The following is a 27996-nucleotide window of genomic DNA, read 5'->3' as shown; positions in this document are numbered from 1 at the left end:
CTGGCCCTACTTTCTCCAAGCCTAATCAGTCCCCTTTGGCTTTGGGAAGCATATTTTCCAAATCAAGAATTGGAGTACATTGTCTGACAATGATATTTGTACTTCAGAGGTGACAGGTCAGAATATGTTTGAATTGGGATTGTTCTGGAAAACTGAGGGTGCCTTTTGGCCTTGGGTACTTCCTATGCTTTGGTACAACTTGCGGGGGGGGGGGCACTCACCAACTAGGAAACCGGTATTCTGGTTCTCCCCGGAGTGCAAAACCCTGACGGAAGAAATGAATTGTTAAGGACGCAGAAGGAGACCTCTTAAGGACCACTGTTAATCTCTTCTCCCACCTCCTGTCTGTCCCTCTTGCCTGGATTCTCCCCCTCAGCAGGACCTAATGCCTGCTGCCTAAGCTCTCAGCCACAGCCAGCCGCTGCTGCTTTCTCCCGCGCTGCTTCCCTTCATCTCCCTTTGTCTAGGGTCTTTGTCTGCGGTCTCCCTGCGGTTCACAGTCCTCCGCCTCCCCTCCCTTTCTCCCTGGCCTTGCTGCTCCCTCCCTCTCTGCGGGGGCCGGGAGGCTCGGCGAGGGGAGCGGGCTGGGTTGCCATGGTCACGTCGAAGCCCGCCGCAGCTGGCCAGGGCAGCTGCTCCCGGGGCTCCGGATGGGCGGACAAAGCCAGGCGGCCTTGGCAGCCCCAGAGCCGGAACCCTAAAGGCCTGAGACTGGGGGGACTGGGTCCCAGGATAACCCTGAGCTGGAGGTGAGAGGGAGAAAGCGAGAGCGGGAACAGGGAGGGCAGGAGTAGGGAGTGGAGTTGGGCCCTCCCCTCTTGGGGAGGGACCGGGTGGTCCAGGCTGGAGGTGTGGTGGGAGGAGGGGAGTGTACCTGAGCCAGAGGGGTGGGGAGGAGGGAAAGGATGGGGAATAGAGTTGGGGGCCGTGGTGTGGCAGATGGGCCGAGGACTAGGATGTATCCAAGTAACCAACCAAGAGGTCTGGGGCCTCTGTGTCCTGCCTTCAGAAGCAGGTTTGCTTCAATCTCTGGAGTTGGGGCCTCTGTCTCCCCTGGTCTGTCCCTCCCCTTCTCAGCCCTAACTCTTCTCTTCTCCCCAGTCCCTTCGTTTCAATCCCCATGCCTCCGTCTTCCTCTTCTCCCATCTCTGGGTTTCATTCCAACCGCTTCTTCTCCCCTTTGTCCTTGTTTGGCATCCCCTTGAGGCCCTTCTCTTTCCTGCCCTCCTCTCTGAGTGTCCCCCCACCCTTTCCCCATCGTCTCCACTCCAGTTCACTTGCTCACCCAGCCCTTTTCCCCAAACTCCACACTTCCCACCTTTTGCCGTGTGCCCTCTCATCCCTTTCCTCTGTCTGATCCCCAGTACCCCTCTGCCTCAGCCTCAGTTTATCTCCTGCCTCTCTGAGTTCCATCACCATGGCCCCATCTCTTTCCATCCCCCAGGCTGCCCACAGCTGAGCTCTGCCTCGTCTTCCTCCCTGTGCTGTATCATCTCTTCCTCCTCCTGCTCCTGGGCCTCAGTTTCCCATGTGGACTTGGTGGTATCAAGGCCCAACTCACACCCGGGGCCTTGTCCACCCCCTCACTCTGCCCCCCACCCTCCAGTGGATTCTCACTCTCCCCAGCTGCTGACTCAGAGGCAGCTGCATCTCCCAGGAAGGGGACAGCAGCTTGTGTGGGGGACCCATCTGGCCCATCCTCTCTCTCACTGGTCCTGCTGGGCTTCCCTGTAGTGGCCCAGTAGTCTGCAGGCTAGAAGCTGCTCTCTTCTACATGCCTCTCCTCACATTTTTTCAGCTGTTCCTCCTCCTCTTTCCTGGGCAGCAGAAGGCCATTGGCTTGAAGGGGAGGGAAGCCCTGAATTGGAAGACACGGATGGGGGAGGGGTAGAGGGTCCTTTGGGGGCTCAGGAGGACATGGGGGCCTCTGGAGCTGTGAGTGATTCAGGAGATGTGGGATGGGCTCTGGGGACCACGGATGGGTGGCTGGATACACTAGGTCTTTGGTACTACTCTGGGGGCCCCTGAATGGCTGGGATTTCCCTCTCTGGCCCCTGAGAGTCTCGGCTCAGAGCCTGGCATTCCAGCCGGCTCCAGCCCCCTTTCCGCTGTCACTTGACTCCACAGGGCCCCAGCCCTGCATCCCTCCCACTCCTCCAGCTCTGGGCTGGGTTGAGGTGGGCATCACCGACTAGGAATTTCTCCTGGGGGAGAAGAGGGAGCAAGGGTTTCAGGAGTCTATGGTTTCTTATACTCTCCGCAGTCGACCCCTGGCCGGGGTCAGCGTGGGCCTGGGCTGTGGAATGTCCCACTGGGGTGTGAGGGGCTGTTCCTCCTTCCCTGAGGGGTCTGGCTGCAGCTCAGCCGGGCCGCCTGCCCGGGGCTTCCCGGGAGCACAGCCCCTGGAAGGAGGGGCTGAGAGTCCGCCCAGGTGAGGTTACTTGGGAAACCTTGGCCCCACCCCCGGCCTGGCTCCACCCCCGACCCAGCCTCTCCGGGCCCAGCTTCCCCAGCTGCCCTCTCCGGAGGGGTAGGTGCACCGGGGGAACCCTGGGGATTTGGTGGGAGGGGACGGTGGGAAGAGGCAATTCTCAGGGTGGCCATGGGGCTGTCTGTTAGTGAGTCCCTTAGCAGTTGGGGCGCCCTAGGGTTTGTGTGTTGACCCGTGAGTTGGAGTACGTGCCCATATGTGCCTTGGCCTCTCCTAAGGGCCAGCCTCTTCCTGGCAGTGCTTTTGTGTACTTGTCTGGGACTTCGTGTTTCTTTCTTGGGACTGTTGTCTGGGACTGCACGTAGGGTGAGTTTATATCTATCTACTGTGAGGTGCAATGGGGCAGAGATCTGCAGTGGCGTGAGACCTTACCCTGCAGGTGATTGGTAGGTGTGGGGTGTGGAGAGAGGTGGTGGGGCCCCAGGTAGCGCTGAGCGGGGTGGCACAGTTCCCACCACAGCCTTTCTGTCCTGCCCACCTCAGCCAGCAGCTCTCCCGCTCTCTTTCTCTCACATTGGGTTTGTACCTAGTCTCTCTGCACCCAACTTCTCTGGGTCTCGTGTACTGTTACTTTTTGTCTGTGCGTGATTTTCTCTTTGCCCCCCTCTCCTCCTCCTCATCCCCACCACTCACCTTGTCCGGGCCTATCTTTGCCAGCGGTCAGAACCTCCGACCCCACTAGGGCAGAGCTGGCTGCCCTGAAGAGAAGTCCCGGGCTTTGAGCAGGGAGCCCAGGGGAACCAGGACCTCGAAGTCTGGACCCCAGGGTCCTTGAGAGGACTGGGGAGGGCCTTGTGGAATTATGGGGAGGAACTGGAGGTGGACGTAGAGAGAGGGGTCTGTTCCTACGGCTGGGTTGGGGTGTAGAGGACCAGAGGCTCAGAGGGTGCCAGAGAGAAGCAAGGTTGGCGGTGTGAAGAGAGTAGGTCTAGGAGGCCGGGTTGGACAGGTGAGCCCTGCTCCCTTCCCCCATTCAAACTCCTGCTGCCGGACCGGGCGCCGGGCCTGTGGGAACGTGCTCCTTCCCTGTGCCCTGGGGCTGCTCCCCTTCACCTCCCTCTCCAGGAACTGAGCCCAGAAAAGGGGGAGTAGGGAGGCGGGCCATCCTCTCGTGGGGCCTGGGAGTGGGGGAGGCCCTGAGCGGTTAGCCGCTGGCCCCCTGCTTGGGCCGTTCTTCTTTGTGGGGATCCTCGGGGGGTGGGCCGTGGGCGGGTGGAGGGGGATGGGCACGCAGCGCCGAGCCCGCGGCGGGGACTGAGGCACGGTTACCTGGGGGAGGCCGAGGCGCGCGGGGGAATGCGGGGTGGCGGGGCAGAGAGGAGCGCGGGGCCGGGAGGGCGGCGCCGGGCGTGGGAGCGGCGGGGCCGGTTCAGCCCGGGAGGGGGAAGGGAGGGCAGCGGCCCGAGCGCCCGGCGAGCGGGCGGAGGGGGGAGCAGGGAGGGGGAGGCGGCGCCTGGGTCCGAGCCGCCCCAGCCCTGGCTTCTCTCCCCGGAACAGGCCCCCGACAGCTGCTCTCGGGAGCCGCCTCCCGACACCCGAGCCCCGCCGGCGCCTCCCGCTCCCGGCTCTTGGCTCCCTCCGCCTCCACCTCCCCGCGCCCCGCCGGCACCAAGGAGGCCCCGCTTCGGGGTCGGACGCCGGGGTCTGCCGTGAAGAGCGATGAGAGGTCAGAAGAGCGGCGGGAGGACCCCTGCGGACGGAGGGTCGGGGGCGGCGGCCTGGGGCTCCGGGGACGCGCGGTGGCCGAAGGATGAGGGCCTGGCCGGGAGGCAAGATGTTCCCGGACTGGACTTAGTTGTCCAGCGCCGCTAAGTCTGTCCCTGCCCGCCTCCACAGTGCTCTGGTTTACTGTCTGAAAATGGGGGGTGGGGAACCCCCTGACCTCTGAGAAAGTGTGTTCCAGCCTTGAGGAAGGACCCCCTTTACCCAGTATGGAGGAACTGAACCCCAGGAAGACAGGTGCTCATATGTGGTCCTACTGAATCATCTCCCGGCCTCCTGGAGAAGTGGGCCTGTCCTCCTACTTGGCCAGTCTCTGCGGGCATCTACGAACTGTTAAGCCTCCATCCAGCCAGCTCCCAGTTGGGCAGCCTGGCCTCAGCCCAGCAGAGAGAGGGCCTGACACCATAACCTGTCAGTGACAGTCGTTCATCCACGGTTGGATGGTCAGTTAGTTCTGCCAGGAGTTACTGTCATGCCCAGGGAGCACCATCCTCAGTGACCCTCCCCCACTCCCTTCTCTCCAGCCTTCACCCTACAGGTCCCCTGCTGGCTGGACATTCCTTTCCAGCACCTCTACCCCCAGCCAGAGTCTGGTGCTCAGACTCACTGTTGCTGAGGGTACATAGTGTGTCCAGAATTGAGTGGTACAGTGGAGATGAAAGCTGAGCATATGGGAAAATAGAGAAATGACTTTTTTTTTGGTCACTCCAGCCACCCAAGTTTCCTTCTGTTCCCCACTCTCTTGACTTCCCTCTGGCTTGGTCACCTTGAGTATTAGGGGTGGGCCCCAGTTCTCTTGGGATCCTGTGCCTGAGGACCTGAGTGTGTGTCTCACACTGTCCTCTGTAGGAGCATGTTTGTCATTTCATGTTCACAGGTGTCTGAAGGTGACTATTAACTAAGTGATGGGATTGAACTTGAAAGAATGCCGAGGTGTGGATGGAGGTGATGTGTGCTTGAGTGTCCGTCCGTGTTTGCCTTGGCTGGGGAGTCTGTGTGTGTAATGGATTTATGAGGATGTCACATGTGTCTGTCTCTGAAAGTCTGTAAGACAGTTGTGTGTGTGTGCGTGCACATGTGTACAGAGCTGTGTGAGTGTTGTCTGGGGTGAGGGTTGGGGGTTGGGAGAAGAGAGCGAAGGGCTTGTGGCAGAGTGTTCCAGCCCCTGGCTTCCAGCCTCCTGCTGCACCCTGGGGCGGCACATGGGGGGCCTGATTGACTGATTGATTGTAGTGGGGTTGGGGTAGGTCTTCTGGGCCTGTCCTTGGTGTTTGTGACCCAGTGGAGAGAAATGGGGTGACAGGGTGTCAGCGAACAGATTGCCCCAGACGTCTCTCTGTGTGTTTCTCTGCTTGGCTCTGTGCCCTGCGCTTCGAAGCCCGCTCTGTTTACCTCTCGCTTTGTGTTTCTCGCCCTTTCTCCCCCTGCCTTCTATCTTCTGCCTGTCTTTGTATGTCTGCCCCGGGCTCCTCTTGCTTGCTCCGTCTGGCTCTGATGACTCATCTGGGATAGGCATGAAGGTTACCCAGGGGAACAAGGGCCCTGCTGTTCCCGAGAGAGGTGGGGGTGGAGAGCAGCACCCAGGAATTCCAGGCCGGCTGCCTGGGGCTCCGGCAGCTTGCTCCCCTGTGCCAGCTCCCAGACCCCCAAGGGACCAGGCGTGATGCTTCCGGTTCCAGCTCTCCTTTGATACCTGGGTCCCCCCATAACTCAGTCAGCCCCCTCAGCTGCTGCTTTGGAGCTGTGGGGTCTCAGCTGCCTCTTACATTCCTGCCCTAGAGCATTGTGGGAGCAGCTGGAGGAGGACAAAGGGATGGGGGAGTATCCCCCCACTCCTCCTACCTCCTGGGGTGACCTGGCTTCCCCGTCTTTAGATCCGCCCTCATCTCCAAGGCAACTCAGCCTTTTCCTCAGCCCTGGGCTCTTCCTTCTGAAGCAGCCCCCTTCAGAAACTGGGAACTGGGGGGATAGGATGTCGAGGTCTTAGGAAGGGAAGGCAGAGCAGGGAGAGGGGATGGAATACTTTGGACCTGATGGCAGAGAGGATCAGGGTTTGAGGGGTGGCACTAGGGATCCCAAAGGATTCCAGGGCCTGGAGAACTCAGAGCAGACCTCTGCTGGGAAGAAGACAGGTCAGGATCGATTTTCCTGGGGCTGGGGCTGGGGCTGGGGTTAAGGCTGGGGAGGGTAGATACCTGGGTTCATAGGGAGTTGTAGTTGGAATGGTTTTCAGGGGGCAAGCTGCCAGGGGCCCAGTGAGGGAGAAAAAAAGCAGGGATTCTCACGCTTTCATAGGCACAGGTCACCTGGTGATTGTGTTAAAATGCAGACTGATTCAGCAGGTCTAGGTTGGGACCTGAGATTCTGCATTTCTCCCAAGCTCCCAGGTGTGGCTGAGGCTGCTGGGTCGGGGGCCAGCAGGGCTACAGAGGACACTGAGATTGGAAGGTTGCTGGGGTCCCCCGCTTCGCTTAGAATTCTGGTCTCCTAGGTGGGGAGGGGACCAGAATTTAGCTCGGTGTCTGGCACATGGGAAGCATTCTAAAAATACAGCTGATGCTGTTAAACGGTGACTGTTGTTGTCATTTCACTGCTATTATCCCCAAAGCAGCCCATCCTGTCTCTTCATTATTGGCTGTGAGCCAGTCTCCTTGACTGCCCTTTAACTAACCTCCCCCCTCATTATGTCCCCTGCAGAGATGTTGCCCCCACCCCCGTAGGCCCAAGGGATCAAGAGCAATGGGGCCAGGGGCCCTCTCATTTCTACTGCTGCTGCTGCTGCTCTTGGTGGCAACAGGAGATGCTGACATGAAGGGACATTTTGACCCTGGTGAGGAGACTGGCTCTTGGGTCCCTGAGGGATGGGGCTTGGGAGACCGAGTTGGGAGCTTTGACCCTCCGTATGCCTGTGTTCACCCAGCCAAGTGCCGCTATGCCCTGGGCATGCAGGACCGGACCATCCCGGATGGTGACATCTCTGCTTCCAGCTCCTGGTCAGACTCCACTGCGGCTCGCCACAGCAGGTAGCTGGCACACCTGGGCTGTCCCGGAGGGAACCCCTGGGGACTCTACTTGCCCTTCCGACACTCTGCCCAAGCCAAGAGGCTTCTGAGAGGGTCGATGCCAATGAAGCCCCCCATAGTACTGGGCGGGGGTGTTAAATACTGGAGACAGAGGCAGACCTACGGCCAGATGTTCCCTGTGACTTCCTGCGCCCTCCCAGGCTGGAAAGCAGCGATGGAGATGGGGCATGGTGCCCTGCGGTGCCGGTGTTTCCCAAGGAGGAGGAGTACCTGCAGGTGGACCTGCGGCGGCTGCACCTGGTGGCGCTGGTGGGCACCCAGGGGCGGCACGCAGGGGGCCTGGGCAAGGAGTTCTCCCCCAGCTACCGGCTGCGCTACTCCCGGGACGGCCACCGCTGGATGGATTGGAGGGACCGCTGGGGCCAGGAGGTGAGGCTGGCAGCGACAGTGCCCAGGGAAGGCTGGCTCTCCTCTGTCCCCCCGCTGTACCACCTATCCACTGATGACTCTGCAGTGTACGCCCTCTCTAGCCCAGACATCTCCCCTGAGCTCCATCTAGTGTTGCAAACCTGACCACTTTCCACCTAGATGTATTATGGTCAACTCAAACTTACCATAAACTTCTCAAGCTGAACTTGAGCCCCATTCTCATCCCAGACCTGCTCCTCCCCCAGCATTCTCCAGCTCAGGAAATGGTACCACCATAAGCTAAGATGATATCCCTGATTCCTCTTTTTCTCCCACCTCCTACTTCCAAAGCATCAGCAAGGCCAGTCTGTCCCACCTCCATGATATTTCCTGAATCTGCCCACTTCGTACCACCTCCACCTCTACCCCTAGGCCAGGCCCGCACCATCCCCAGCTAGATGGACGCAGTAGTCTCCAAACTGTTCTCCTTGCTTCTTTCTCTCCTGAAGTCAAGTCCCCACCTGGAGGCTACATCTAGGGTACCTGAGAAAATGCAAAGCAGATGCCTCACACCTGGCTCACAGCCCTCTGCTGGCTTTCCTGCTGCCAGAACAAAAGCTGAGGTCCTTTGTGGGTGCAGAAGCTTAGCCTGTGCCGGCTCCTGTCCACATCCCTTACCCCTCTCCCCATTCTCGCTCCACCCGGGCCATGCTGGTTTTCTTGCTGTTCCTGGTACATGCTAGGGCTCACCCCACAGCCTCAGGACACCTGCACCTGCTGTTCTCTGTGCCTGGAAAGCTCCTCCCCGAGCTGTCCACAGGCTCTCCTCCCTCCATTCAGTTCTCCCCGAAGGTATCACCTCCTCATAGAGCCTTTTCTGACTCCCCACCCCCAGCTGCCTCTTGTTTGTCACAGCTGTTTCTCCTACTGGACTGTCCTACAGGAGAGGGACTGATGCTCACCCCCAGGAATGTGCCTGGCTGGTGCAGAGTGGGTGCTCAGCCAGCATCTGCTGAGTGAACAGAGGGAATGGGTGAAGGAAGAGGGGAAGCCAGAGCAGGGGTGCAGAGCCGTGAGGGACTGGAGAGAATCTGGGCACAACAGGATGCGAGACTTAGAGGTCAGGACAGACCATCAGGCCCAGAGAGGTGTCAGAGGGCTCTGCTGCAGCCCCTTGTCTTACAAATGCCTGGCTGTACTCCATGCCTTGGGTGCTCAGTGCCACCCTTCATGGGTCTCTTTGTGGCCATTGTGGGCTGGGCCAGGGAGCAGCTGGTGGCTGGGAAATTACATCCGATCTGGAGCCTTCCTCCCCCATCCACCCCTGCATCCTGGCCCACAGGTGATCTTAGGTAATGAGGATCCTGGGGGAGTGGTGCTGAAGGACCTTGGGCCCCCCATGGTGGCCCGACTGGTTCGCTTCTATCCCCGGGCGGACCGAGTCATGAGCGTCTGTCTACGGGTGGAGCTCTATGGCTGCCTCTGGAAGGGTGAGTCATTCAGACCCCTGAGGATTCATTCCTGTCCTGGGGACTGGGGAGTGGGAATGGGGGAGAGGGGCATCCAGGATCCTCTGTCCTGTTGGGAATCTGTCACTCTGAGTGAGGAGGGGACTGGCCAGCATTGCCTCCTCCATGCCAGTGGCCTGTGGAGGGGTTACGAGAGAGGGACCTGAAACCTGCCCAGGCCTGATGCAGGGGTGGGGGATGGAGGCTCCGTGCCCCTAACGCCCCTCCTCCCCCTGCCCCAGATGGACTCCTGTCTTACATGGCCCCTGTGGGGCAGACGATGTACTTATCTGAGGCTGTGCACCTCAACGACTCCACCTACGATGGACACACCACACACACCGTTGGCGGGTGAAAGAAGTGGGCCCCGCAGGACATGGAGCCTGGGGTGGGAGAGTGGATGGAGTGGGTGGGGGAGGGGGTTGTCTGGGCAGCGAGAGGGAAGAACTGCAGAGAGCGATGGCTTAGGTGGGGCTCAAGGGACAGGACCAGGATTGAGGGATAGCACGGTGACCACTAGCTAATGTGACCCTTTGTGCGAATTAGAGAAAGGCCTGCCTCTGCTAAGACACTTAAATCTGTTGCAAATTGTCACAATAAATACATCGTAGGTTGAGCGGTGTCCCTCAGAGGCGGTGCCTTTGTATAGCGTGTGACTTCAAGGTGCCCTAGAGAGTCCTGGGTGGGGGTAAGAGAGAGCTGTGTGAGGTTGGGGCGGGGTGGGGGTTGCTGGGCTACGCTGGCCAGGCCACTGGAGGATGGGGGTTGTAGAGCACCCAGATAGGTGACACTTTCTTCTCTTCCACCCTCTTCTTCCTCGGCTCCCCTCCTCTCCAGGCTGCAGTACGGAGGTCTGGGCCAGCTGGCAGATGGCGTGGTGGGGCTGGATGACTTTAGGAAGAGCCAGGAGCTGCGGGTCTGGCCAGGCTATGACTATGTGGGATGGAGCAATCACAGCTTCCCCAGCGGCTACGTGGAGATGGAGTTTGAGTTTGACCGGCTGAGGACCTTCAATGCCATGCAGGTTAAGTGCGGCCAACTCCCAGGGAGGGCTCTGGGACCAGGGTGAGTGCCCTGGGGTGCTCGCTCGGGCTCTCCTGGACTTGACCTTGTGTCCTTCCTTCCTTCCCCCAGGTCCACTGTAACAACATGCACACGCTGGGAGCCCGCCTGCCTGGCGGGGTGGAGTGTCGCTTCAAGAGGGGCCCTGCCATGGCCTGGGAGGGGGAGCCCGTGCGCCATGCCCTGGGGGGCAGCCTGGGGGACCCCAGAGCCCGGACTGTGTCAGTGCCCCTGGGCGGCCGAGTGGGCCGCTTTCTGCAGTGTCGCTTCCTCTTTGCTGGGCCGTGGTTACTCTTCAGCGAAATCTCCTTCATCTCTGGTAAGCCCCTGGTCTCTGCCCAGTTCCCAGCCTCTGGGATTACTAACCCATAGTGCCCTCGAATAACCACTCCCGGCACCAGTGAGACTTTACAAGTAAGGCTGCCCTAAATAATTTGAACACTTCCCTCCCCCTTTCCCCCTGCCTGTCTCAGTCTTTCGTTTATGAGCCCCTCACTCACGACTGATGTTGAGCAGTATGACTGTGGTTGTTAAAATATTGAAATATTCTGTGCTGGTTGAGAAATAGCCTCTTCTCTAAGCCTCCTGACAGCCAGGATCCCCCCGCACCCCGGGCTCTCCTCAGGAGTCCCGCTTCTCCCCACAATCCAGCAACTAAAAGATTAACATCCAGCACCGCCACAACCGTCCAGGACCCTCCAGGATCCTGTCCCACCGCCTATCCTGGTTGGTTGGTACATATACTGAGTATCAGCCCTGCTTTTACTCCCCACCCAACAATAGAATTCCCTCGGTCTCATGCATGTGTGCCTCCCTTTCGTCGCCGCCCCCCTATCTGACCTCCCCTCTTTTCTTCCTTCTCCCCAGATGTTGTGAATGACTCCTCCCTGGCTTTGGGGGGCACCTTCGCACCAGCCCCTTGGTGGCCACCCGGCCCACCTCCCACCAACTTCAGCAGCTTGGGTGAGCTGACCTGGGGCCCCCGCCAGGGTATGTGGGTCCTGTGTCACCAGTCCTCCCTGGGCCCCCTCAGCCTGGGTGGGAAGCCACCCGTGGTCCTGACCCTTCTGCCTCCACCAGAGCTGGAGCCCAGGGGCCAGCAGCCTGTGGCCAAGGCCGAGGGGAGCCCGACCGCCATCCTCATTGGCTGCCTGGTGGCCATCATCCTCCTGCTGCTGCTCATCATCGCCCTCATGCTGTGGCGCCTGCACTGGCGCAAGCTCCTCAGCAAGGTGGGCAGAGTGGCGTGGGGACCCTTGGGCTACTGGGGGTGGGGCAGCCTGGGGAGGGATGGGCAGGATGTGGGCGTGGAGAGTGAGGCCAGCGTGTGTTGGGACTCCTGCCTTAGTTAGGATCCAGCAGGGACCATAGAGCACAGTCGGATGAGAATAATTTGAGGGAGGCTTAGTAAGGAGACCACGTAGAAAGATGTGGGCAGGGTGTACGTACATCACGAGAAGCAGTTCAGTTCCCCAGGCCTGGTCACTGCAGAGCGGCTACCATCCCTGGGTCTGTGGGGTGAGAGAAGGAGGCAGTTACTGGAAGGCGGGAGGAATCTAGGAGGAGTGTGTGGAGAGGGCGCCTGAGAGGGGCAATGGACTTTGGTTCCAGGATGCAGCTCACCTGGGTCCATCCCTTGGGGAGGGGCTGGGAGAATAAACACCCTGACCTCACTTCCTGTCTGCCCTCCAAACTCCTGCTGGGGCTCCTATCTGGCCAAGCCAGACCCAGCCCGTTGACGCAGTCCACATTGATCGACCTATTGGGGCAGAAGCCCAGCGGGAGAAGGTGGCGAGTGGAGCTAGAGGAGCGACTGGAAGAAGTGCGGCACACCCTAAGCCCATGTCTTCCAGGCCAGAGTCCAGTGGTGGGGATACACGTTACAGTTAATAGTTATGAACTGGTAGGATTTGGGTTGGAATCCCATTGTGGGACATCAGGGAACCCACTTAAATGCCCTTGAGTCTTTCTTTACCTGAAAGATGAGTTAGTAGTACATACGACTACAGGACTTTGTGAGGACTGAATGAGGGAACACGGGTGTAGGATTTAACCAAGAGCTGGGAAGTGTGCGCCGAGCGGTAGCTGCACTTAATATTTCCCGTTCCCCATGACAAGGCCGAGCGTCGGGTGTTAGAAGAGGAGCTGACGGTTCACCTCTCTGTCCCTGGGGACACCATCCTCATCAACAACCGCCCAGGCCCTCGAGAACCACCCCCTTACCAGGAGCCCCGGCCTCGTGGGAATCCGCCCCACTCTGCTCCCAGTGTCCCCAACGGCTCTGGTAAGACCTTCCTTGTTCCAGTCCCACCTCCGTCCTCTGCCTGTCTTCTCAGTGTATCCTTTTTCCTCTCCTTTACCATTCCTTTCTTTTACTGTCTTCCCCAGTTTCAACTCATTTTCTTATTTCTGTGTCCCTGGTCACAGCCTTCTATATTACTCCATGTCCTTACCGTATAATCTCCCTCAGGAATTTTCCATGCATTACGCACAGTCCCCAGTGCTCTCATCTTGTTTCTGTGTCCCACACACTTCCCTCTCTCATCTCTGTTGTGCCCTCTCACTGTGTCTTTCTGGCTCCTCCCCTCTCTCCTAGACTCACCATGTTCATTCCATCCATCTACCTATATTTATGTATCCATTCATCATTCATCCGTTTGTTCATCCATCCATATAAATTCATACGTCCATTCATCCATCCATCGTCCATCCATCATCTGTTTGTCCATCCATCATCTATCCATGCATTCACTATCCATCCATCCAATCATTCATCATCCATCCATCATCTGTTCGTCCATCTATCACCTATCCATCCAGTTATCCAGCACTCTCCAGATGCTTGTTTTATTCCATTTCTGTCTCTTAGTACGTTCGTTCTCATCAGCCCTAGTCTTGCCCTATTCTGTGTCTCCCTGTCTGTCTAGCCTTGAGTCTCATCCCTTCCCCGTGTTTCCCCCCCTCCTTCTCCCGACAGCGTTGCTGCTCTCCAATCCAGCCTACCGTCTCCTTCTGGCCACTTACGCCCGCCCCCCTCGAGGCCCGGGCCCCCCCACACCCGCCTGGGCCAAACCCACCAACACCCAGGGTAAGCCCCTCTGCCCCTAGTCTCCGCCAGGCTCCCCGTACCTCTATGGGGCAGGGAGAAGTCCTCACACCTTGCACTCCCTCCTCTCCCCACTGTGGCCTCTTCTGCCCTCCTGAGCTCCCAAGGAGGAAGCTCTTGTGCCCTTAGCTCTCCTCTGCTGCTGCTGGCTCCTTTTTAAGGCCTCCCCCTTGAGCTGAGGAGTAGAAAGCTCCCTGGTTCTCAGCTCTGTTCCCCTCCTCCTGTTCCACCCCATCTCTTGAGCTCTCCAGAGCCGGAGAGGAGGTTGCTATGGTGGCTCCAGGCTCTCTTACAACCCTTCCTTCACTCTCCCCTCTCTCTAGAGCTGCAAGGAGGGCCTCTCCCCCAGTGCTTGCCCTCTCCCCCCACATGTCCTCTCTCTGCTCACGCCCCCGCCCTTCCTGTCTGCTCTTCCCTTCTGTGTTACCTTCTTCTCGTCACCCCTTCCCCAGGGCCAAGGGGGGACAGCTCTGCTTCCTCTCCTCTGTCTGTAGACTCCATGTTGCGCGGGCTGTGAGGAATTGTTTTCCTCTCCCTCTGTGTGCCCCTGTCTCTGCTTGTCTTTGAGCTTGGTATGTTGGGTCAGGGAGGGCTTGGGTAACCATGGCAGGGAGGATGAAAGGATGAAAGCAACCGGTAGAACGGCTACGTGAATGGCAGTGGCTGGCGGTGAGTGGGTCATGGGTTTGGAAATTGGAGGGTGACCGGATGGCTGGGACCATCCTTCTTCCAATGGTGGGTAGAGGAATTCCACTTGCAGCCAAGACTTCTTTCATGGTCTTGGACTGTGCTGGGATCCCTAGAGTACAAGACTTTATGACATTCTTTGCTCACCCATTTCCACTGCCTTGAAAGCTCTGTAGCAGCTAGCTCTTATCCCATGCCAGCGCCTTCTCTGTTTTGAGGCTGGCGGGTGGAATGCCAAGGAGAGGAGGGTAGACCCAGTCTCTCACCCACCTGGGAGACGGGGCGCCTCTGGGAGACAGGGGTGTGGAGAACCGTGGCTCTCGGGGGCTGTTCCTGATGCCTCGTCCTGTCTTCTTTTCCCTCATCCTGTAGCCTGCAGTGGGGACTACATGGAGCCGGAGAAGCCGGGTGCCCCGCTTCTGCCCCCACCTCCCCAGAACAGCGTCCCCCATTATGCCGAGGCTGACATTGTCACCCTGCAGGGTGTCACTGGAGGCAACACGTATGCTGTGCCCGCGCTGCCCCCAGGGGCAGCTGGGGATGGGCCCCCCAGAGTGGATTTCCCTCGGTCGAGGCTCCGCTTCAAGGAGAAGCTTGGCGAGGGCCAGTTTGGGGAGGTAAGAAGGATTCCTGCCCAGCCATCAGCAGTGTCTGCCTCTCTCTGCCTCTCTTCATGCCATGCCCAGATATCCCCTTTGGCTGGGAAACCATCATCTGTGTTGTCCCAATTGACCGTGTCTCCTTGGTGAACCTTGTGACCCCCTACCAAATCACCTTCTTTCTCCAGGTGCACCTGTGTGAGGTAGAGAACCCTCAAGATCTGGTCAGTCTTGATTTCCCCCTTAGTGTACGCAAGGAACACCCTTTACTTGTAGCTGTCAAGATCCTACGGCCAGATGCCACCAAGAATGCCAGGTGAGGACCAGGGATGGCATCTGGAAGAAGGGAGGGGGGGAGGCCAAGAAGAGAGGGGAGCGATCTAGAGAGAAACATGGTGGAGACCAACAGTGGGGGAGTGTCTGGGGACTAGTGAGTAGAGGTCAGGGAGTGGGGCACTGGTTTGTGGGAGCTGGAGGGAAGCTGCAGGTCAGCCCCTCGGCATCCCACCACCTTCTCCCTGCTTCTCCAGGAATGATTTCCTGAAGGAGGTGAAGATCATGTCGAGGCTAAAGGACCCAAACATCATCCGGCTCCTGGGCGTGTGTGTGCAGGACGACCCCCTCTGCATGATAACTGATTACATGGAGAATGGCGACCTCAACCAGTTCCTCAGTGCCCACCAGCTAGAGGACAAGGCGGTGGAGGAGGACAGAGATGGGGAGGCGGCCCAGGGGCCCACCATCAGGTACACAAGGGGGTCTCCTCCATTCCCCTCACTCCAGCTTAGAGGGAAAGGGGGAACGTGGGGTGGGCAGGCAGGTAGAGGTTCCGGGAGGGGGCCTGGCATGAGACACATGTGGCCATGTTCATCTAGAACTTGAGGGGAAGAAAGGCTGGAGATTATGACAATGAGGGTGGTGAAGGGACTTGGACCCTGTCAGGAACTTCCCTGTGCTCTCTCGCCCTCACTGTCCCTGAGTCCAGATTGTGGAGCATAACAAAAGCGGTAGCTTCCTGGGGTCGGATGAGCTAAAGAAAGGTTGAGTGGGCATCTACCCGCTGGCCTCCACCAGGACTTTCCATCTGTGCACCAGGAGGAGGGGTAACCCAGTCCTGGGAAGAGGGCTCTCCTTCATCTCCCAGGAATCTGTGAGGTGGGGACGAGTCTAGGGCTGCCCCTATGACCCGCGGGTGTCGGCTTCTACACTCAGCTACCCGATGCTGCTGCATGTGGCGGCCCAGATTGCCTCGGGCATGCGCTATCTGGCCACACTCAACTTTGTGCATCGGGACTTGGCCACAAGGAACTGCCTGGTTGGGGAGAATTTCACCATCAAAATCGCCGACTTTGGCATGAGCCGGAACCTCTACGCCGGGGACTATTACCGTGTGCAGGGCCGGGCGGTGCTGCCCATCCGGTGGATGGCCTGGGAGTGCATCCTCATGGTGAGAGGCCCTGAGAGAGGCAGGAAGGGAGGGGCGGTTAGGGGAGCACTGACTGCCACTTAAGCTCTGGGATCTTGTTCAGTCACTTGCCTTCCCTGGACTGCAGTTCTCATCTCTGAAATGAGGGTTTGGACCAGTGCTCTATAAGGTTCCTTCTGGCTCAAGGGACTGGAGAAAGCAGAGAGTTATGGTGTGATTGGAAAGGGTCCAGGAGCCAAGGGCGAGTGTGAGAGATGGAGTCAGGGTAGCAGAGAGAAAGAGAGATAAGGAGGCTAGAGATAGAAGGCGTTGAGTTGGGAGAGTCAGGACCAGAAAATGGGGGGAAGGATGGGTAGAATCGGGAAGAGGTGAGGAGAGGACTAGAGCACAAGAAAGAAGGCAGAGCCAGAGGAGAGGAGCAGGCTTAGTGGGAAAGAGGGCCAGCTAAGGAGGGTGGACTGCCGGGGGTTGGGAGGGAGTCAGGTGGGTGTGAGGATGATGCTGAGTGGATGTGGGGTCCCAGTGGGGAGAGGAGGAGAGTCTCTGTTGACTGATGCCTTTCTCTGCCTCTGTTGCCTTATCCACGCACCAGGGGAAGTTCACGACTGCCAGTGACGTGTGGGCCTTTGGGGTGACCCTGTGGGAGGTGCTGATGCTCTGCAGGGCCCAGCCGTTTGGGCAGCTCACCGATGAGCAAGTCATCGAGAACGCGGGGGAGTTCTTCCGGGACCAGGGCCGGCAGGTCAGAGCAGAGGGGAGGGAAGATGGGTCTGGGGGCCCAGGAGGGCCAGAGCCTGTCATCTTGGGGACTAAAGAACATTTGCCTGCCTTTCATCCACGCTGCCACAATGCAGGTGTACCTGTCCCGGCCCCCAGCCTGCCCACTGGGCCTGTATGAGCTGATGCTTCGGTGCTGGAGCCGGGAGCCTGAGCAGCGACCACCCTTTTCCCAACTGCATCGGTTCCTGGCAGAAGATGCGCTCAACACAGTGTGAATCACAACACCCAGCCGCCCCTCCCTCAGGGAGGATTCAGGGGAGGCCAGCGGCACTAAACAAGAGGAGCTAAGCGCACCCCACTCCATTCCCCCTCCTGACCGCCCTTCACCTCTGAGAGAGGCAGTGTGGCTGAAGGTGGGCTGGGCCTGCCAGGGAGCTGACGCCCTCCCTTCCCCAGATACGCTCTCATGCCCCCTTCCTGCTCCTCTTAAAAGCCCCTGCCACCCACCCAGCTGGCCCTGTGGATGGGATCCTCTCTGACCTCCTCTAGCCATCTCTTGGGGGAGGTGGGAGAAAATATAGGGCAGACACTGGACCTGGCCCATTGGAGCACCTGGGCCTCCCTGGACAACACTGGTGCCTGGAGAGAAGGCTGTTGCCCCCAGCCTCTCTCTCTCTCCGTCACACACTGGACCCCACTGGCTGAGAATCTGGGGAGTGAGGAGGACAAGAAAGGGAGAAAGGGGTTCCCTTGTGCCTCCTCCTGGGATTGCCCTCAGCTTTGGCCTCCCTCCTCCATCCTATGAAACACTGGACTTGGGGGTGATCCCTACCCCTGCCAGCCTACCCACTTCCCATCTGCCCTGTTGTAGGTAGAACTTCTCTAAGCCTGTATGTTTCTGTGGAATAAGTATTGGGGTTAGGGGGGAAAGAGAGCAATGGCCCATGGCCCTGGGGTTGGACATCTCTATGGTAGCTGCCACATTGGTTTTTCTATAATCACTTGGGGTTTGTACATTTTTTGGGGGGGAGAGACACAGATTTTTACACTAATATATGGATCTAGCTCAATGCTATTTTAATCCCCTGCACTAGGCAGGTAATAATAAAGGTTGAGTTTTCCACAGCTATGAGTGGGTTTCTTGGGGTTTTGGTGAAATCTGCCTCCTGCCCCCCCCAAACCCATTTCCTTTCTTCCTTCCCCTCTTTCTCCCTCTTCTTCCCATTCCATTTCCTAACATGTGTTTTTCCCAGCATAGCGTTCTGTTTCTGCATAAGCCAGGCCCTCGCCTGTGGGACCTAAGGTCCCACATGAATATGGAGCTCTGCAGGAGACCTGGAAGGAGGTGGATTAGGCCAGCGGTCCTAACCTTGTCTGACCCATGGACCCCTTTGGCAGTGTGGAGAGGTCTACTGATTCCTCCTCAGAATTATGTTTTAAAACCCGTTTAAAAATATTTCATATATATATATATAATATACAATTATGATTACACATGTGTAACAGGAAATCAAAGCATTTACCAAAATTTTAAAAAAATGATATAGTAACATGTGCTTCTTTTAAATATATTTAATAATAAGACCTAGTAGCAGGTGTAATAATTACTGATATTTTCAGAAAGTAATGAGCATAAATGATATTCTGAGATTTCTACAGCTGTAGTGGGATGTGAGAGTAGCTGTGGTGTCTGTTAGTGACAAGTCACAGGTACTGCTAATATACTGGGGGTTTTGCTCATACTCATACTTGGAGGAAATGCTAAATTTCAGTTAGAAGTTAATAAAAATAGAGATGTAATTCTCTTCTTGCCCAAATTCTAGGAAACCCTCTCCCGCTGTCTGCACCCCAGGGTCTGGAAGTCCCAGGAGGAGAATCCCTGTATTAGACTGATCAAGTGTTCAAATAACCAATAGGTTTGAATTGTTTGAGAGCCAAGCCAAGACCCTAAATTATCTCAGAGGCTTGGAAGGATGAGCCACAGCTGCCAGGAAAACATTTACCAGAGTTCAAATTTGGTTGTAATGAAAAAAAAAAAAATCAGTTGCAAGTATGGGAAAAGGCAGACCCATACTGATGGCAGTTCATGTGAAATAAAGACCCTGGGGTCTCAGTTGATGACATTTACAAAATGAGCCAACTGGGTAATGAGGATGGCAATAAAGATAATTTAATCTTCGGTTGTATTGATACGCCCTTGGGGTTCCAGGTCACAGGTCTGAGTCCTGCTGGAACCTCCACAGGTCAGACCACTGTGACCCACAATTTAAGACAAGCACTGACAATAATTTAGAGGCCAGAACCCACAATGGTGAGCAAAAGAAGCCATGGCAGTGAGCCGAGAACTCCCAAATTTCTGAGCTTAGAACTCTTAAGCTCTAGACCTGCACAACCACCTAGGGTTCATTTGAATTTCAGTCTCAGCATGTTCAAACCTGCTACTCCTCCATGGTTCTCTGACTCACTGAATGGCAGCTCAGCTGCGCAAGCCAGAAACCTGGGCATCATCGTTGACACCCCTTCTCCCTTACGCTCACCTCCGAAGTCCAGTCTATCAAGAAGCTCTGTTGCCTTTGATTCCATATTTCCCTTAAATTCATCATTTCTGTCTCCATCCCCATCGGAGCACACGCCACCTCCATCTTGCTTGGACCACTGCAGTAGTCTCCCAGGATCTGTTTCTGTTCCTCTCTGGTTTGTTTACAGCCCTACAGCCAGTGTGATCTTTAAACACACAAATCTGACCCCACTCCTTTATTCTAAACCCTTTAATGGCTTCCCATTGACCTTAAAATGAACAAAATGTTCTTGGTCAAGTTTGCCCCTCCTCCCGCTTTGTGCACCACTGGCCTTCTTTCAGTCCTTCCTGCCACATGGCATTTATAGCTTGCTGTTCCTCCACCTGGGACATAATTCCCTGCTGTTTTTGCCTTGTTAACTCCTGCTGGTCCTTCAGCAATCTTCCCTGACTTGCCCGACCAGGTCAAATGCCCTTGATGCTCTCTGAGCACGACTCTCTTATTTGTAGGACATACTACAGGTGCGAATTTACATGTTTTTTGTTTGGCTGGTTTTTTTTTTTTGCGGTACGCGGGCCTCTCACTGTTGTGGCCTCTCCCGCCGCGGAGCACAGGCTCCGCACGCGCAGGCTCAGCGGCCATGGCTCACGGGCCCAGCCGCTCCGCGGCATGTGGGATCTTCCCGGACCAGGGCACGAACCTATGTCCCCTGCATCGGCAGGCGGACTCTCAACCATTGCGCCACCAGGGAAGCCCTGACTGGTTTTTTATAAAATGATGCTATTTACTGAGCACCCTCTCTGTGCCAGGTACCATACTTATTACATATTGTATCTTATTTAATACAACACAGGAAGTAGTTAAACTTATTACCATTTCACAGAGAAGAAAACCTCTCTTGTTAGGTTAGCAACATGCCCAAGGCAGCACAGCCGGGAAATGGAGAAGCTGGTGGAAAACAGGCCCGTCAGCTCCTGGCTCTGTTCTTTCTCTCCAGGATGCTACCTGAGGGGAGGAGGGCATGAGCTCTCCATTACCCAACATAGGACGTTTTCAAGCACAGGGTGGATAGCCCTATGTCAGGGAGCTCGTTCCACAATCTCAGCTCCTAGGAGCCCAGGCTGATTTTCTTTCTGAAGGCCAGTTCCAGGAACTCAGCCTGCGCTCAGCCTGACATCAGACACCTTGCATCCCTTAGGGCAGGGCTCTCCAAGAGAACTCTGTGATCATGGAAATGGTCTATATCTGCACTGTCCAATAGGTAGCCACTAGCCACATGTAGCTGCTGAGTATTTGAAATGGGGCTAATGTGACCAAGGAACTAAACTGAAAACTTTACTTCACTTAATTTAAATTTAAATAGCCACAGGTGACTAGCAGTTCCTGTTCTGGAAGTGTAGCCCTAGTTTTCCCTACACTGTAGGGAACTGCAACCAGTCTGCCCAGCTCCCCCTTGCTTGCTCTAGTCAAAATGAAGCATATGGCCTATTTGAGTTTAACACACACGTAAAAGCCTCTTTTACAGAGATGGCACTGGATTAGGCATGCCATTTTGTAATCTGCTCTTGTCCCCGTCATGATAGGTGGTACATAGCTCAGGCCAGTGTGCAGACAGTGACCTCCTCTGCAAGCGCTGCCCAGTATTCTACATTGCATTCTACCCACATTTTATCTAACCAGCTCCCAATGATGGACATTTGGACTGTTTCCATTGTTTTCATGCTACAACAACAAACACACTTCAATAAACATCTTTGCATGTATACCTTTGTACCCATGTGGCAGAATTTCAGTATGCTACTTTCCTAATGGGGGAGTTGCTAGGTCAAAGGGTAATTACATTAAAATCACTGGTACATACCGCCAAATTACCCTTAGAAAGGTGTGCCTATGTCAACCCTCCACAAAAATGAGTATGAAAAAAAAATATGAGTATGGTTAAGTGCTCATGTATACTCAAGCCAACAATGAGGTTGTCAATCCTTTTTTTTTTTCCTAATTGGACTTTTTATTATTTCTTTAATTTACTTTTCCTTAATTAAGAATGAAGTTGAGAGTTTCTTCATTTGGTTACAAGGCACTTGTATTTCTTCTGTTTATTGCCTGTTATTTCTTAATATTTCTACTGTGTTGTTTCTTTTCTTATTGCTTTATAAGAGCTCTTTGTATTTTGTCTATTTTATGAAATATTTCTTCCCAGATTGCAATTTGTCTTCTAACCTTACCCAACGTTTGCCGTAAGGAAGCTTTGTCAGTTTTGTGTCATTCATTCTTTGAGGATTTTAAACATTGCTAAAGAAACGGACCAACAAAACAAGCATGGGTGGGCTACAAAGTATAACAAAGTCTTAGTTCTTACCATTTTGATTCCTGGTCACTGGCAAATGAACTTCAACTCCCAGTTCGGGCACTTTCTAGATGTCTGGCTGTGGGCAAATTTCTTAATCTCATTGAGCTTCCGTCTTCTAGTCTGCAAAGTGGGAATAACAAAACTTGCCTTATAGGAATGTGGGGAAACGTGTAGCTCTGGCTTTGCTGAAGACGTTCCCTTCCCTTACCCCGCAGTAGTTTCATAAATCAAATCAGACCAAACAATTGGTTTCTTTTTAAATCTGCATTTATTAGGATCTTCTAATTAAACGGGAGGTGGGGAGGTGGGTGGAAGCATGGAGGACGTGACAATTAAGATTTATTGAGTACTTACGTGCCGAGGAAGGCGCACTGGATCGAATTAACTCCTAATTCGAGAAAATGCTCTGGAAAGCGCATTATTCCGATTTCACGGGGAGCAACTGAGCTCAAAGAACCCAGTTTCGTGCGTCTCCAAACTCAAGCGCCTTACCACCATGTCTTTTCTGCACCTCCGCCAGGAAGCTCTCAGGGCATTTCTACTCCCAGCGTCCCCACTCCAGCTCAGGTCGGTTAGATTTGCCGTTGGCCGAGAAGGCGGAGAGCTACGCGGAACAAAGCGGCCCAACCTCTGGTGCCCTCGACTCTCTGAAGTAAAAGCCAGCCTCTCCCCTCTAGGCTTCCCCGCGGTGCCTTTTGGGAGTTGTAGTCAGACGCGCTTCAGCTTGCCCCCGGGTGGGGAAAGACAAGACTCCAATTCCCAGTATGCCCTGCGGCCGGCGGGCGCAGCGCCGACTCTTGTCCTCCCTGCTTCTCCACTCCTTCCCTTCTTTTCTGCATCCTCCACTCTGGTCTCCTGTCGGTGAAATCCTTCGTCCCTCTCCCATTTTTTCCTCTCATTTTCCGCCATCCTTTTCCCTATTCCCCGGAGCCAATGAGAGACATTGGCTCCGTTTAAGCGACGAGACTTGGAGTGCACGAGGGAGGATCGACACTGAGTGGTAAGGGGGCTGGGAGAGAAGCGGTGGCGGAGGTATAAGAGGGAGAGAGTTGAATGAGAGGCAAGGACTGGGAGGAAAGTAGGGGACAAGTTAGGAGATCAAGCGGTGTGGGTCAGGCTGAATGGGGTGAAGTAGTCTTGGGGGCGGGAAGAGGAAAGAGGTGGAATTGGATTTGGGAGACATGGAGGGGTAAGGTAGTTATTGCCGTGCCCAGCACGAGAAATGGGGCCAAGAAATAGATGGGAAGAACGGACAGATTTGGAGCTTATAGGCTGCTCAGACCAGGAGAGGTAGAAGGGAGAGAGGGTTGGGCTCCAACAAGTCTCTTTGTCACTGCTTAGGTAAAGATGAGACCAGTCATTGAAATACAAAGTTTGCAAATATGGGACAGTTAACAATTCTGCCATCTAGAAATTTAGAGAAGACTGGAGTTGAGGCCAGCAGTGGGGCGAGGAGGCAGGAAAGAGGGGAGGTTGGTCAGATTTGGGAGAAACAAGAGGAGATGAGTGACATGAGAAAGGAAACCATAGAAAAGATGCGTTTTTGTGGGGGCCAGTGGCTCTGGAGCCGGAGTGAGAAAGTTGAGGGGCAATACTGGCATGGACTGTGGGGGAACGCTAACACTTGCACCTTTCAGGTGATGGAGAGCACCCCTTCCAGGGGTGGACTGAGTCGAGTACACCTACAATGCAGGAACCTGCAGGAATTCCTAGGGAGCCTGAGCCCTGGGGTATTGGACCGATTGTATGGGCACCCTGCCACCTGTCTGGCTGTCTTCAGGTGAGGACACCCTTCATGGCAGGGACCATGGTGGGGAAATGTAATAAGGCCTGCAGACTGGAATAAGTTCTCGTGGGTAGAAGCTTAGCCCTGGTGGGCTTGGAGATTGAAGTGTGCCAAACCAGATGGAGGTAGTGGGGGCAGCAAGACTGGTGAAAGTGTGGGGGGTGAGGTGAGGTGTTTGAGGCCATTGAGAGCAGGGATGCAGTTCTCAGGCAGCTCTGATACTAACAGTTTCCCTCTCCTGCCTTACAGGGAGCTCCCATCTTTGGCTAAGAACTGGGTGATGCGGATGCTCTTTCTGGAGCAGCCTTTGCCGCAAGCTGCTGTAGCCCTGTGGGTGAAGAAGGAATTCAGCAAGTGAGTGTCTCCGGCATTCTCAGTCAGATACAAATTTCTTAATAGCCAAGTTTCCCAAACTGCTGTTCTTGGGACACTTCCAAGAAATATTGATGGGAACACCACAAAACTTGTAATTAAGCAAGTTTTGGGAAATTCCGTTTACTGTATTTTGCCTCTTGGAGAGTTCTGAGGTCTGTAAGAAGGCTCTGGTAGGTGTTACAGTAAAGAAATTTGCCTTAAGAAGACACTGATCTTACTCTGTGAAACAGTGTTCCAAAGATCACCAGTTCAGAACAGGCAGAAATGGAAGCCTTTATGGGCCTCCTTCTTTCTGTTCTCCAGACATCCCCCTCACCTCTCTGCTTCTGTTCCAGAGCTCAGGAGGAAAGCACGGGGCTGCTGAGCGGCCTCCGTATCTGGCACATCCAGCTGCTCCCTGGTGGGCTCCAGGGCCTCATCCTCAACCCCATATTCCGCCAAAACCTCCGCATCGCCCTTCTGGGTGGGTATGTCACACCTTTTCCTAAGATGGGCAGGGGAAATAGTGATTAAACTGCTCATTAAACTGCTGGAGGGGAAGCTCCTGAGGGGGCCTCTCTGGAAGCTTGTGGGCTCCACTTTGGAAGCTCCTTTAGGAATAAGTTGGACCAGACATAGCTACGTGGTGTAGGGAATGTCTCCCACTCATGGCCCCTGGGGACGAAGGTGGAAAAAGGGCAGAAGGGTTGGCGGCGAACACAGGCAGGGTTCCTTACTCTCGACTGTCCTGGCATAGGGGCAAGGCCTGGTCTGATGACACAAGTCAGCTGGGACCAGACAAGCACGCCCGGGATGTCCCCTCACTTGACAAGTATGCCGAGGAGCGATGGGAGGTGAGGACTTGGGACTCTGTGTGTGTCTCTGCTTGTGCTCCTACTTCCCACGGCCTTTAGAGGCGTCCGACTCTCTGTTCTCTTCCGTTCCTCAGGTGGTCCTGCACTTCATGGTGGGATCCCCCAGCGCAGCCGTCAGCCAGGACTTGGCTCAGCTCCTTAGCCAGGCTGGGCTCATGAAGAGGTGAGGAAGCCAGAGGTACAGCGGCTCTGTTTTGCCATCTGCTTGGGTGCCTGCTAAATTGAGTGTCCACATCGGGTCAGGATTGCAGAGGGTTGGCTGTAAAAGGAGAGCTGAGCAGAGCACGGCCAGAGATAAACCCCCAAAAATGTGATCACACAGGTGGGATGGTGGCCTTTCTCTGCACACCTCTGCCATGGCCCCTCTCTGTCTCTAGTGCTGAACCTGGAGAGCCGCCCTGCATTACCTCTGCCGGCTTCCAGTTCCTGTTGCTGGACACCCCGGCCCAGCTCTGGTACTTTATGTTACAGTATCTGCAGACAGCACAGGTGAGCAGGTCAGGGGCTGCCTGCCGGCATGCTCTGCTCTTCCCAGGACCCACTGAGAGACTGCTGCCCGTAGACTCTGTTCCCTGATTTTTTCTCCTCATTTCCTCCCTCCCATCCCTCCCCCTTTGTCTCTGCCCATTCCTCCCTAGAGTCGGGGCATGGACCTAGTGGAGATTCTCTCCTTTCTCTTCCAGCTCAGCTTCTCTACTCTGGGCAAGGTAAGCTGGGGGCTTGGGTGGGCAAGATGGGAAAAGAGTAGAGAGATGGGAAAGGGAAATGAGGTTATGGGGCAAAACAGTGAAAGATAAGAATGAACAGAGTGAGTGTATGGGGTTGGGAAAGGGAGGATGAGATGTGTTTTGGACCCCAGCTGGCCATCTCTCTTCCCTAGGATTACTCTGTGGAAGGTATGAGTGATTCTCTGTTGAACTTCCTGCAACATCTGCGTGAGTTTGGGCTTGTTTTCCAGAGGAAGGTATGAGCACCCAGATACATGGCTTCTAGGGAAGAGGCAGGGTGGTATGGTGCCTTGGCCTTAAAAAGGAGCGGGGTCTTGGGAGGCAGGAAGCAGTTGCCAGGACTGAATGTTTGGGTCCCTCGGGAGAGAAATTGGGAGTTGAGGTTCTGTGCACTGGAAGGAATCTATAATGTCTGAGGAGGAAGATGAAGGGCAGTGACGCCGGAGAGAGGGCCTATTGCCTTTCCTTTCTCCTTTCCAGAGGAAATCTCGGCGTTACTACCCCACGCGACTGGCCATCAATCTCTCGTCAGGTGTTTCTGGGGCTGGGGGCACTGCACATCATCCTGGGTTCATTGTCGTGGAAACCAATTACCGGCTGTATGCCTACACGGGTGAGGCTGGACAGAGGGCCCCTGGGAGAGCAGGCTGGGGAGGGGAGTGGGGAAGGGGAAAGGAGGAGGGACTGCCAGTTTCTGGTCATGTAAACTTGGTGGTTTACAGAGTTCTCTGAGGCTTGAGCTCTGGGTGTAGAGGAGCCTCCTAATCATTACTCTCTTCCTATCCTCGGGTCAGAGTCGGAGCTGCAGATCGCCCTCATTGCCCTTTTCTCTGAGATGCTCTATCGCTTCCCCAACATGGTGGTGGCACAGGTGACCCGGGAGAGTGTGCAGCAGGCCATTGCTAGTGGCATCACAGCCCAACAGGTATTGCCTCTTGGGGAAGGTGCAGGTGGGAAGAAAGGCTGCACCTGGCCTGTGGGGTACAGGGTGGTCACCTCATGGAAGGCTAGCATGGGGTCTGTTACAGTAGGTGGTGGTGAGTTGTCTATGTTTGAGCATCAGGCACACGAGAAATCAAGGCTCTAGGTGTGGGAATAGGTAGACCGGCGAGGGGAAAAGACACGGAAGAAGGACACCACCACTTCCTAGATGCATAGATGGCCTAGTTGTTTCTCTTCTCTGAGTCTCAGTTTCCTCATCTGGAAATAATGAGAGTTCTCACCTCATAGGGCTGTTGGAAGGATTCAGTGAAATAAAGGTAAATAATTTAGCTCAGAGCCTGCCATGCAGTAAGTGCTCAGAAGTAATAGTTGTTGTTATTTTAAAGATAAAAAAATGAAAAACAAGACTATAGAAAGGACAGATGTGTCAAAGAAGGAGTAGCAGACATCACCAGTGGGAACAGCACCTGGGGACAACAGCTAAACTGGGATGGGTTGAACTGTTGACAGGCATGTGCCCATGAGTTTTTAAACAGTTGCTATTCAGTGACATTAGGTGACAGCTTAGCTAGCTTTCCTGCTTTCTTAAGCCCTTGATCCCAGTTCTTGTCTGTTTTCCTAGATCATCCATTTCCTAAGGACAAGGGCCCACCCAGTGATGCTTAAACAGGTACAAACAGGAGACTGGAGGTACAGACAGCTGCTGGAGGCTGACAGCTCTTGGCATCTGGCGATGAAGTGATGGAAAAGAGAAAGGGGCACCTAAATCTGGGGAATGAGTGGAGGGCTAGGGTTGTCTGGAGTAGTATTCCTGAATCTTACAGCCATCCCTTGCCCCTGCAGACACCTGTGCTGCCCCCCACCATCACGGACCAGATTCGGCTGTGGGAGCTGGAAAGGGACAGACTCCGGTTCACCGAAGGTGAGTGGCTTTTGGCGGTTGATTCTTGGTCATTGGCCAGAGGAAGGACAATTCAGTCTTGATGAACTGAAAAAGCTATTCATGCATTTTAATTTTTGTTTACTGCATGGGCTGGTAAACGCATGCACTTTTTATTTTGGGGTGAGTCGGTGGCAGTAAATAAATTGTCTCAAATCAGTGCAATTTAGATTTAGCTAGAAGAGGGAAATTGGGAGGGATAATTCATAGTAATTTCTCTGGTTTTGGTAAGCATTAATAGGTTTTCTTATTGTATTATATTGCTTTCCTGAATATGCCTGGATCACACTAGTGTTAGAATGAGCCCTGGAGGAGGCAAACATAGAAGATTAGTATTTAAACGTGGTGGATGGCAAGCCCAGACCGCTGCCCTGAGGCTGCCACCCAGGGGCGCCGCGCCTCAGTTTCTCACCTCCTCTCTCTCCCCTGTCGCTCCTGACCTGCGGACCCCAGGCGTCCTGTATAACCAGTTCCTGTCGCAAGTGGACTTTGAGCTGCTGCTGGCCCACGCTCGGGAGCTGGGCGTCCTGGTGTTCGAGAACTCGGCCAAGCGGCTCATGGTGGTGACCCCGGCCGGGCACGGCGACGTCAAGCGCTTCTGGAAGCGGCAGAAGCACAGCTCCTGAGAGTGGGGGACCGGACCCGGGAGGGCGGGCCGCGTGGAGGCGGGCGCGGCCTCGGAACTCAGGAGTTTTTTTATTCACACGTCGGGACTCTTCTTGTTTAATAAAGTTGTTAAAGTGAACCATG

The 27996-nt window shown here is 55.2% G+C and overlaps 2 protein-coding genes and 1 long non-coding RNA gene across 16 annotated transcripts in view; 2 read left to right on the top strand and 1 right to left on the bottom strand.

Annotated features, from left to right (window-relative positions):
* The window catches only part of LOC117198892 (uncharacterized), a 93750-nt gene extending 71477 nt beyond the window's left edge, over positions 1-22273 (bottom strand). For both annotated transcript variants that reach the window (XR_007479598.1, XR_007479597.1), the window contains exons 1-4: positions 21976-22273; positions 21631-21741; positions 11664-11725; positions 222-265 (exon numbers count right to left, since the gene is read on the bottom strand). This is a non-coding gene — a long non-coding RNA (uncharacterized LOC117198892). The remainder of the gene's footprint in view (positions 1-221; positions 266-11663; positions 11726-21630; positions 21742-21975) is intronic.
* Positions 731-17877, top strand: DDR1 (discoidin domain receptor tyrosine kinase 1). Of its 12 annotated transcripts, XM_049715677.1 has the most exons (19): positions 2574-2797; positions 3989-4157; positions 6911-7043; positions 7134-7236; positions 7437-7665; positions 8987-9134; positions 9395-9503; positions 9990-10176; positions 10287-10533; positions 11082-11177; positions 11295-11446; positions 12333-12498; positions 13192-13302; positions 14380-14624; positions 14795-14922; positions 15137-15352; positions 15819-16053; positions 16625-16774; positions 16887-17877. In XM_049715677.1, exons 3-19 carry the CDS (start codon positions 6953-6955, stop codon positions 17025-17027), a joined length of 2754 nt encoding a protein of 917 aa, XP_049571634.1. In that variant the 5' UTR covers positions 2574-2797; positions 3989-4157; positions 6911-6952; the 3' UTR covers positions 17028-17877. The 12 variants fall into 12 exon arrangements, with proteins under 12 accessions (XP_049571637.1, XP_033272987.1, XP_004286094.1 ...); XM_049715680.1 differs by lacking the exons at positions 2574-2797; positions 3989-4157 and adding an exon at positions 731-749; XM_033417096.2 differs by lacking the exons at positions 2574-2797; positions 3989-4157 and adding an exon at positions 2467-2530.
* Positions 22274-22442: 169 nt separating the features above from the next.
* GTF2H4 (general transcription factor IIH subunit 4) lies at positions 22443-27991 on the top strand. Of its 2 annotated transcripts, none has more exons than XM_033417098.2 (14): positions 22443-22621; positions 23259-23401; positions 23657-23761; positions 24118-24249; positions 24519-24615; positions 24711-24799; positions 25014-25125; positions 25275-25343; positions 25517-25600; positions 25845-25977; positions 26159-26289; positions 26929-26976; positions 27150-27228; positions 27700-27991. In XM_033417098.2, the coding sequence occupies exons 2-14, from the start codon at positions 23262-23264 to the stop codon at positions 27870-27872; spliced, it is 1392 nt and encodes a 463-aa protein (XP_033272989.1). In that variant the 5' UTR covers positions 22443-22621; positions 23259-23261; the 3' UTR covers positions 27873-27991. The 2 variants fall into 2 exon arrangements, with proteins under 2 accessions (XP_033272989.1, XP_033272991.1); XM_033417100.2 differs by having other exon boundaries at positions 22451-22621; positions 25320-25343.
* Positions 27992-27996: the final 5 nt, after the last annotated feature.

The sequence above is a fragment of the Orcinus orca genome, chromosome 10 (assembly GCF_937001465.1).
Source record: "Orcinus orca chromosome 10, mOrcOrc1.1, whole genome shotgun sequence".
Classification (NCBI taxonomy): domain Eukaryota; kingdom Metazoa; phylum Chordata; class Mammalia; order Artiodactyla; family Delphinidae; genus Orcinus; species Orcinus orca.
The sequence above is the reverse complement of the archived record's forward strand: the minus strand, read 5'-3'. Positions and strand labels throughout refer to the sequence as shown.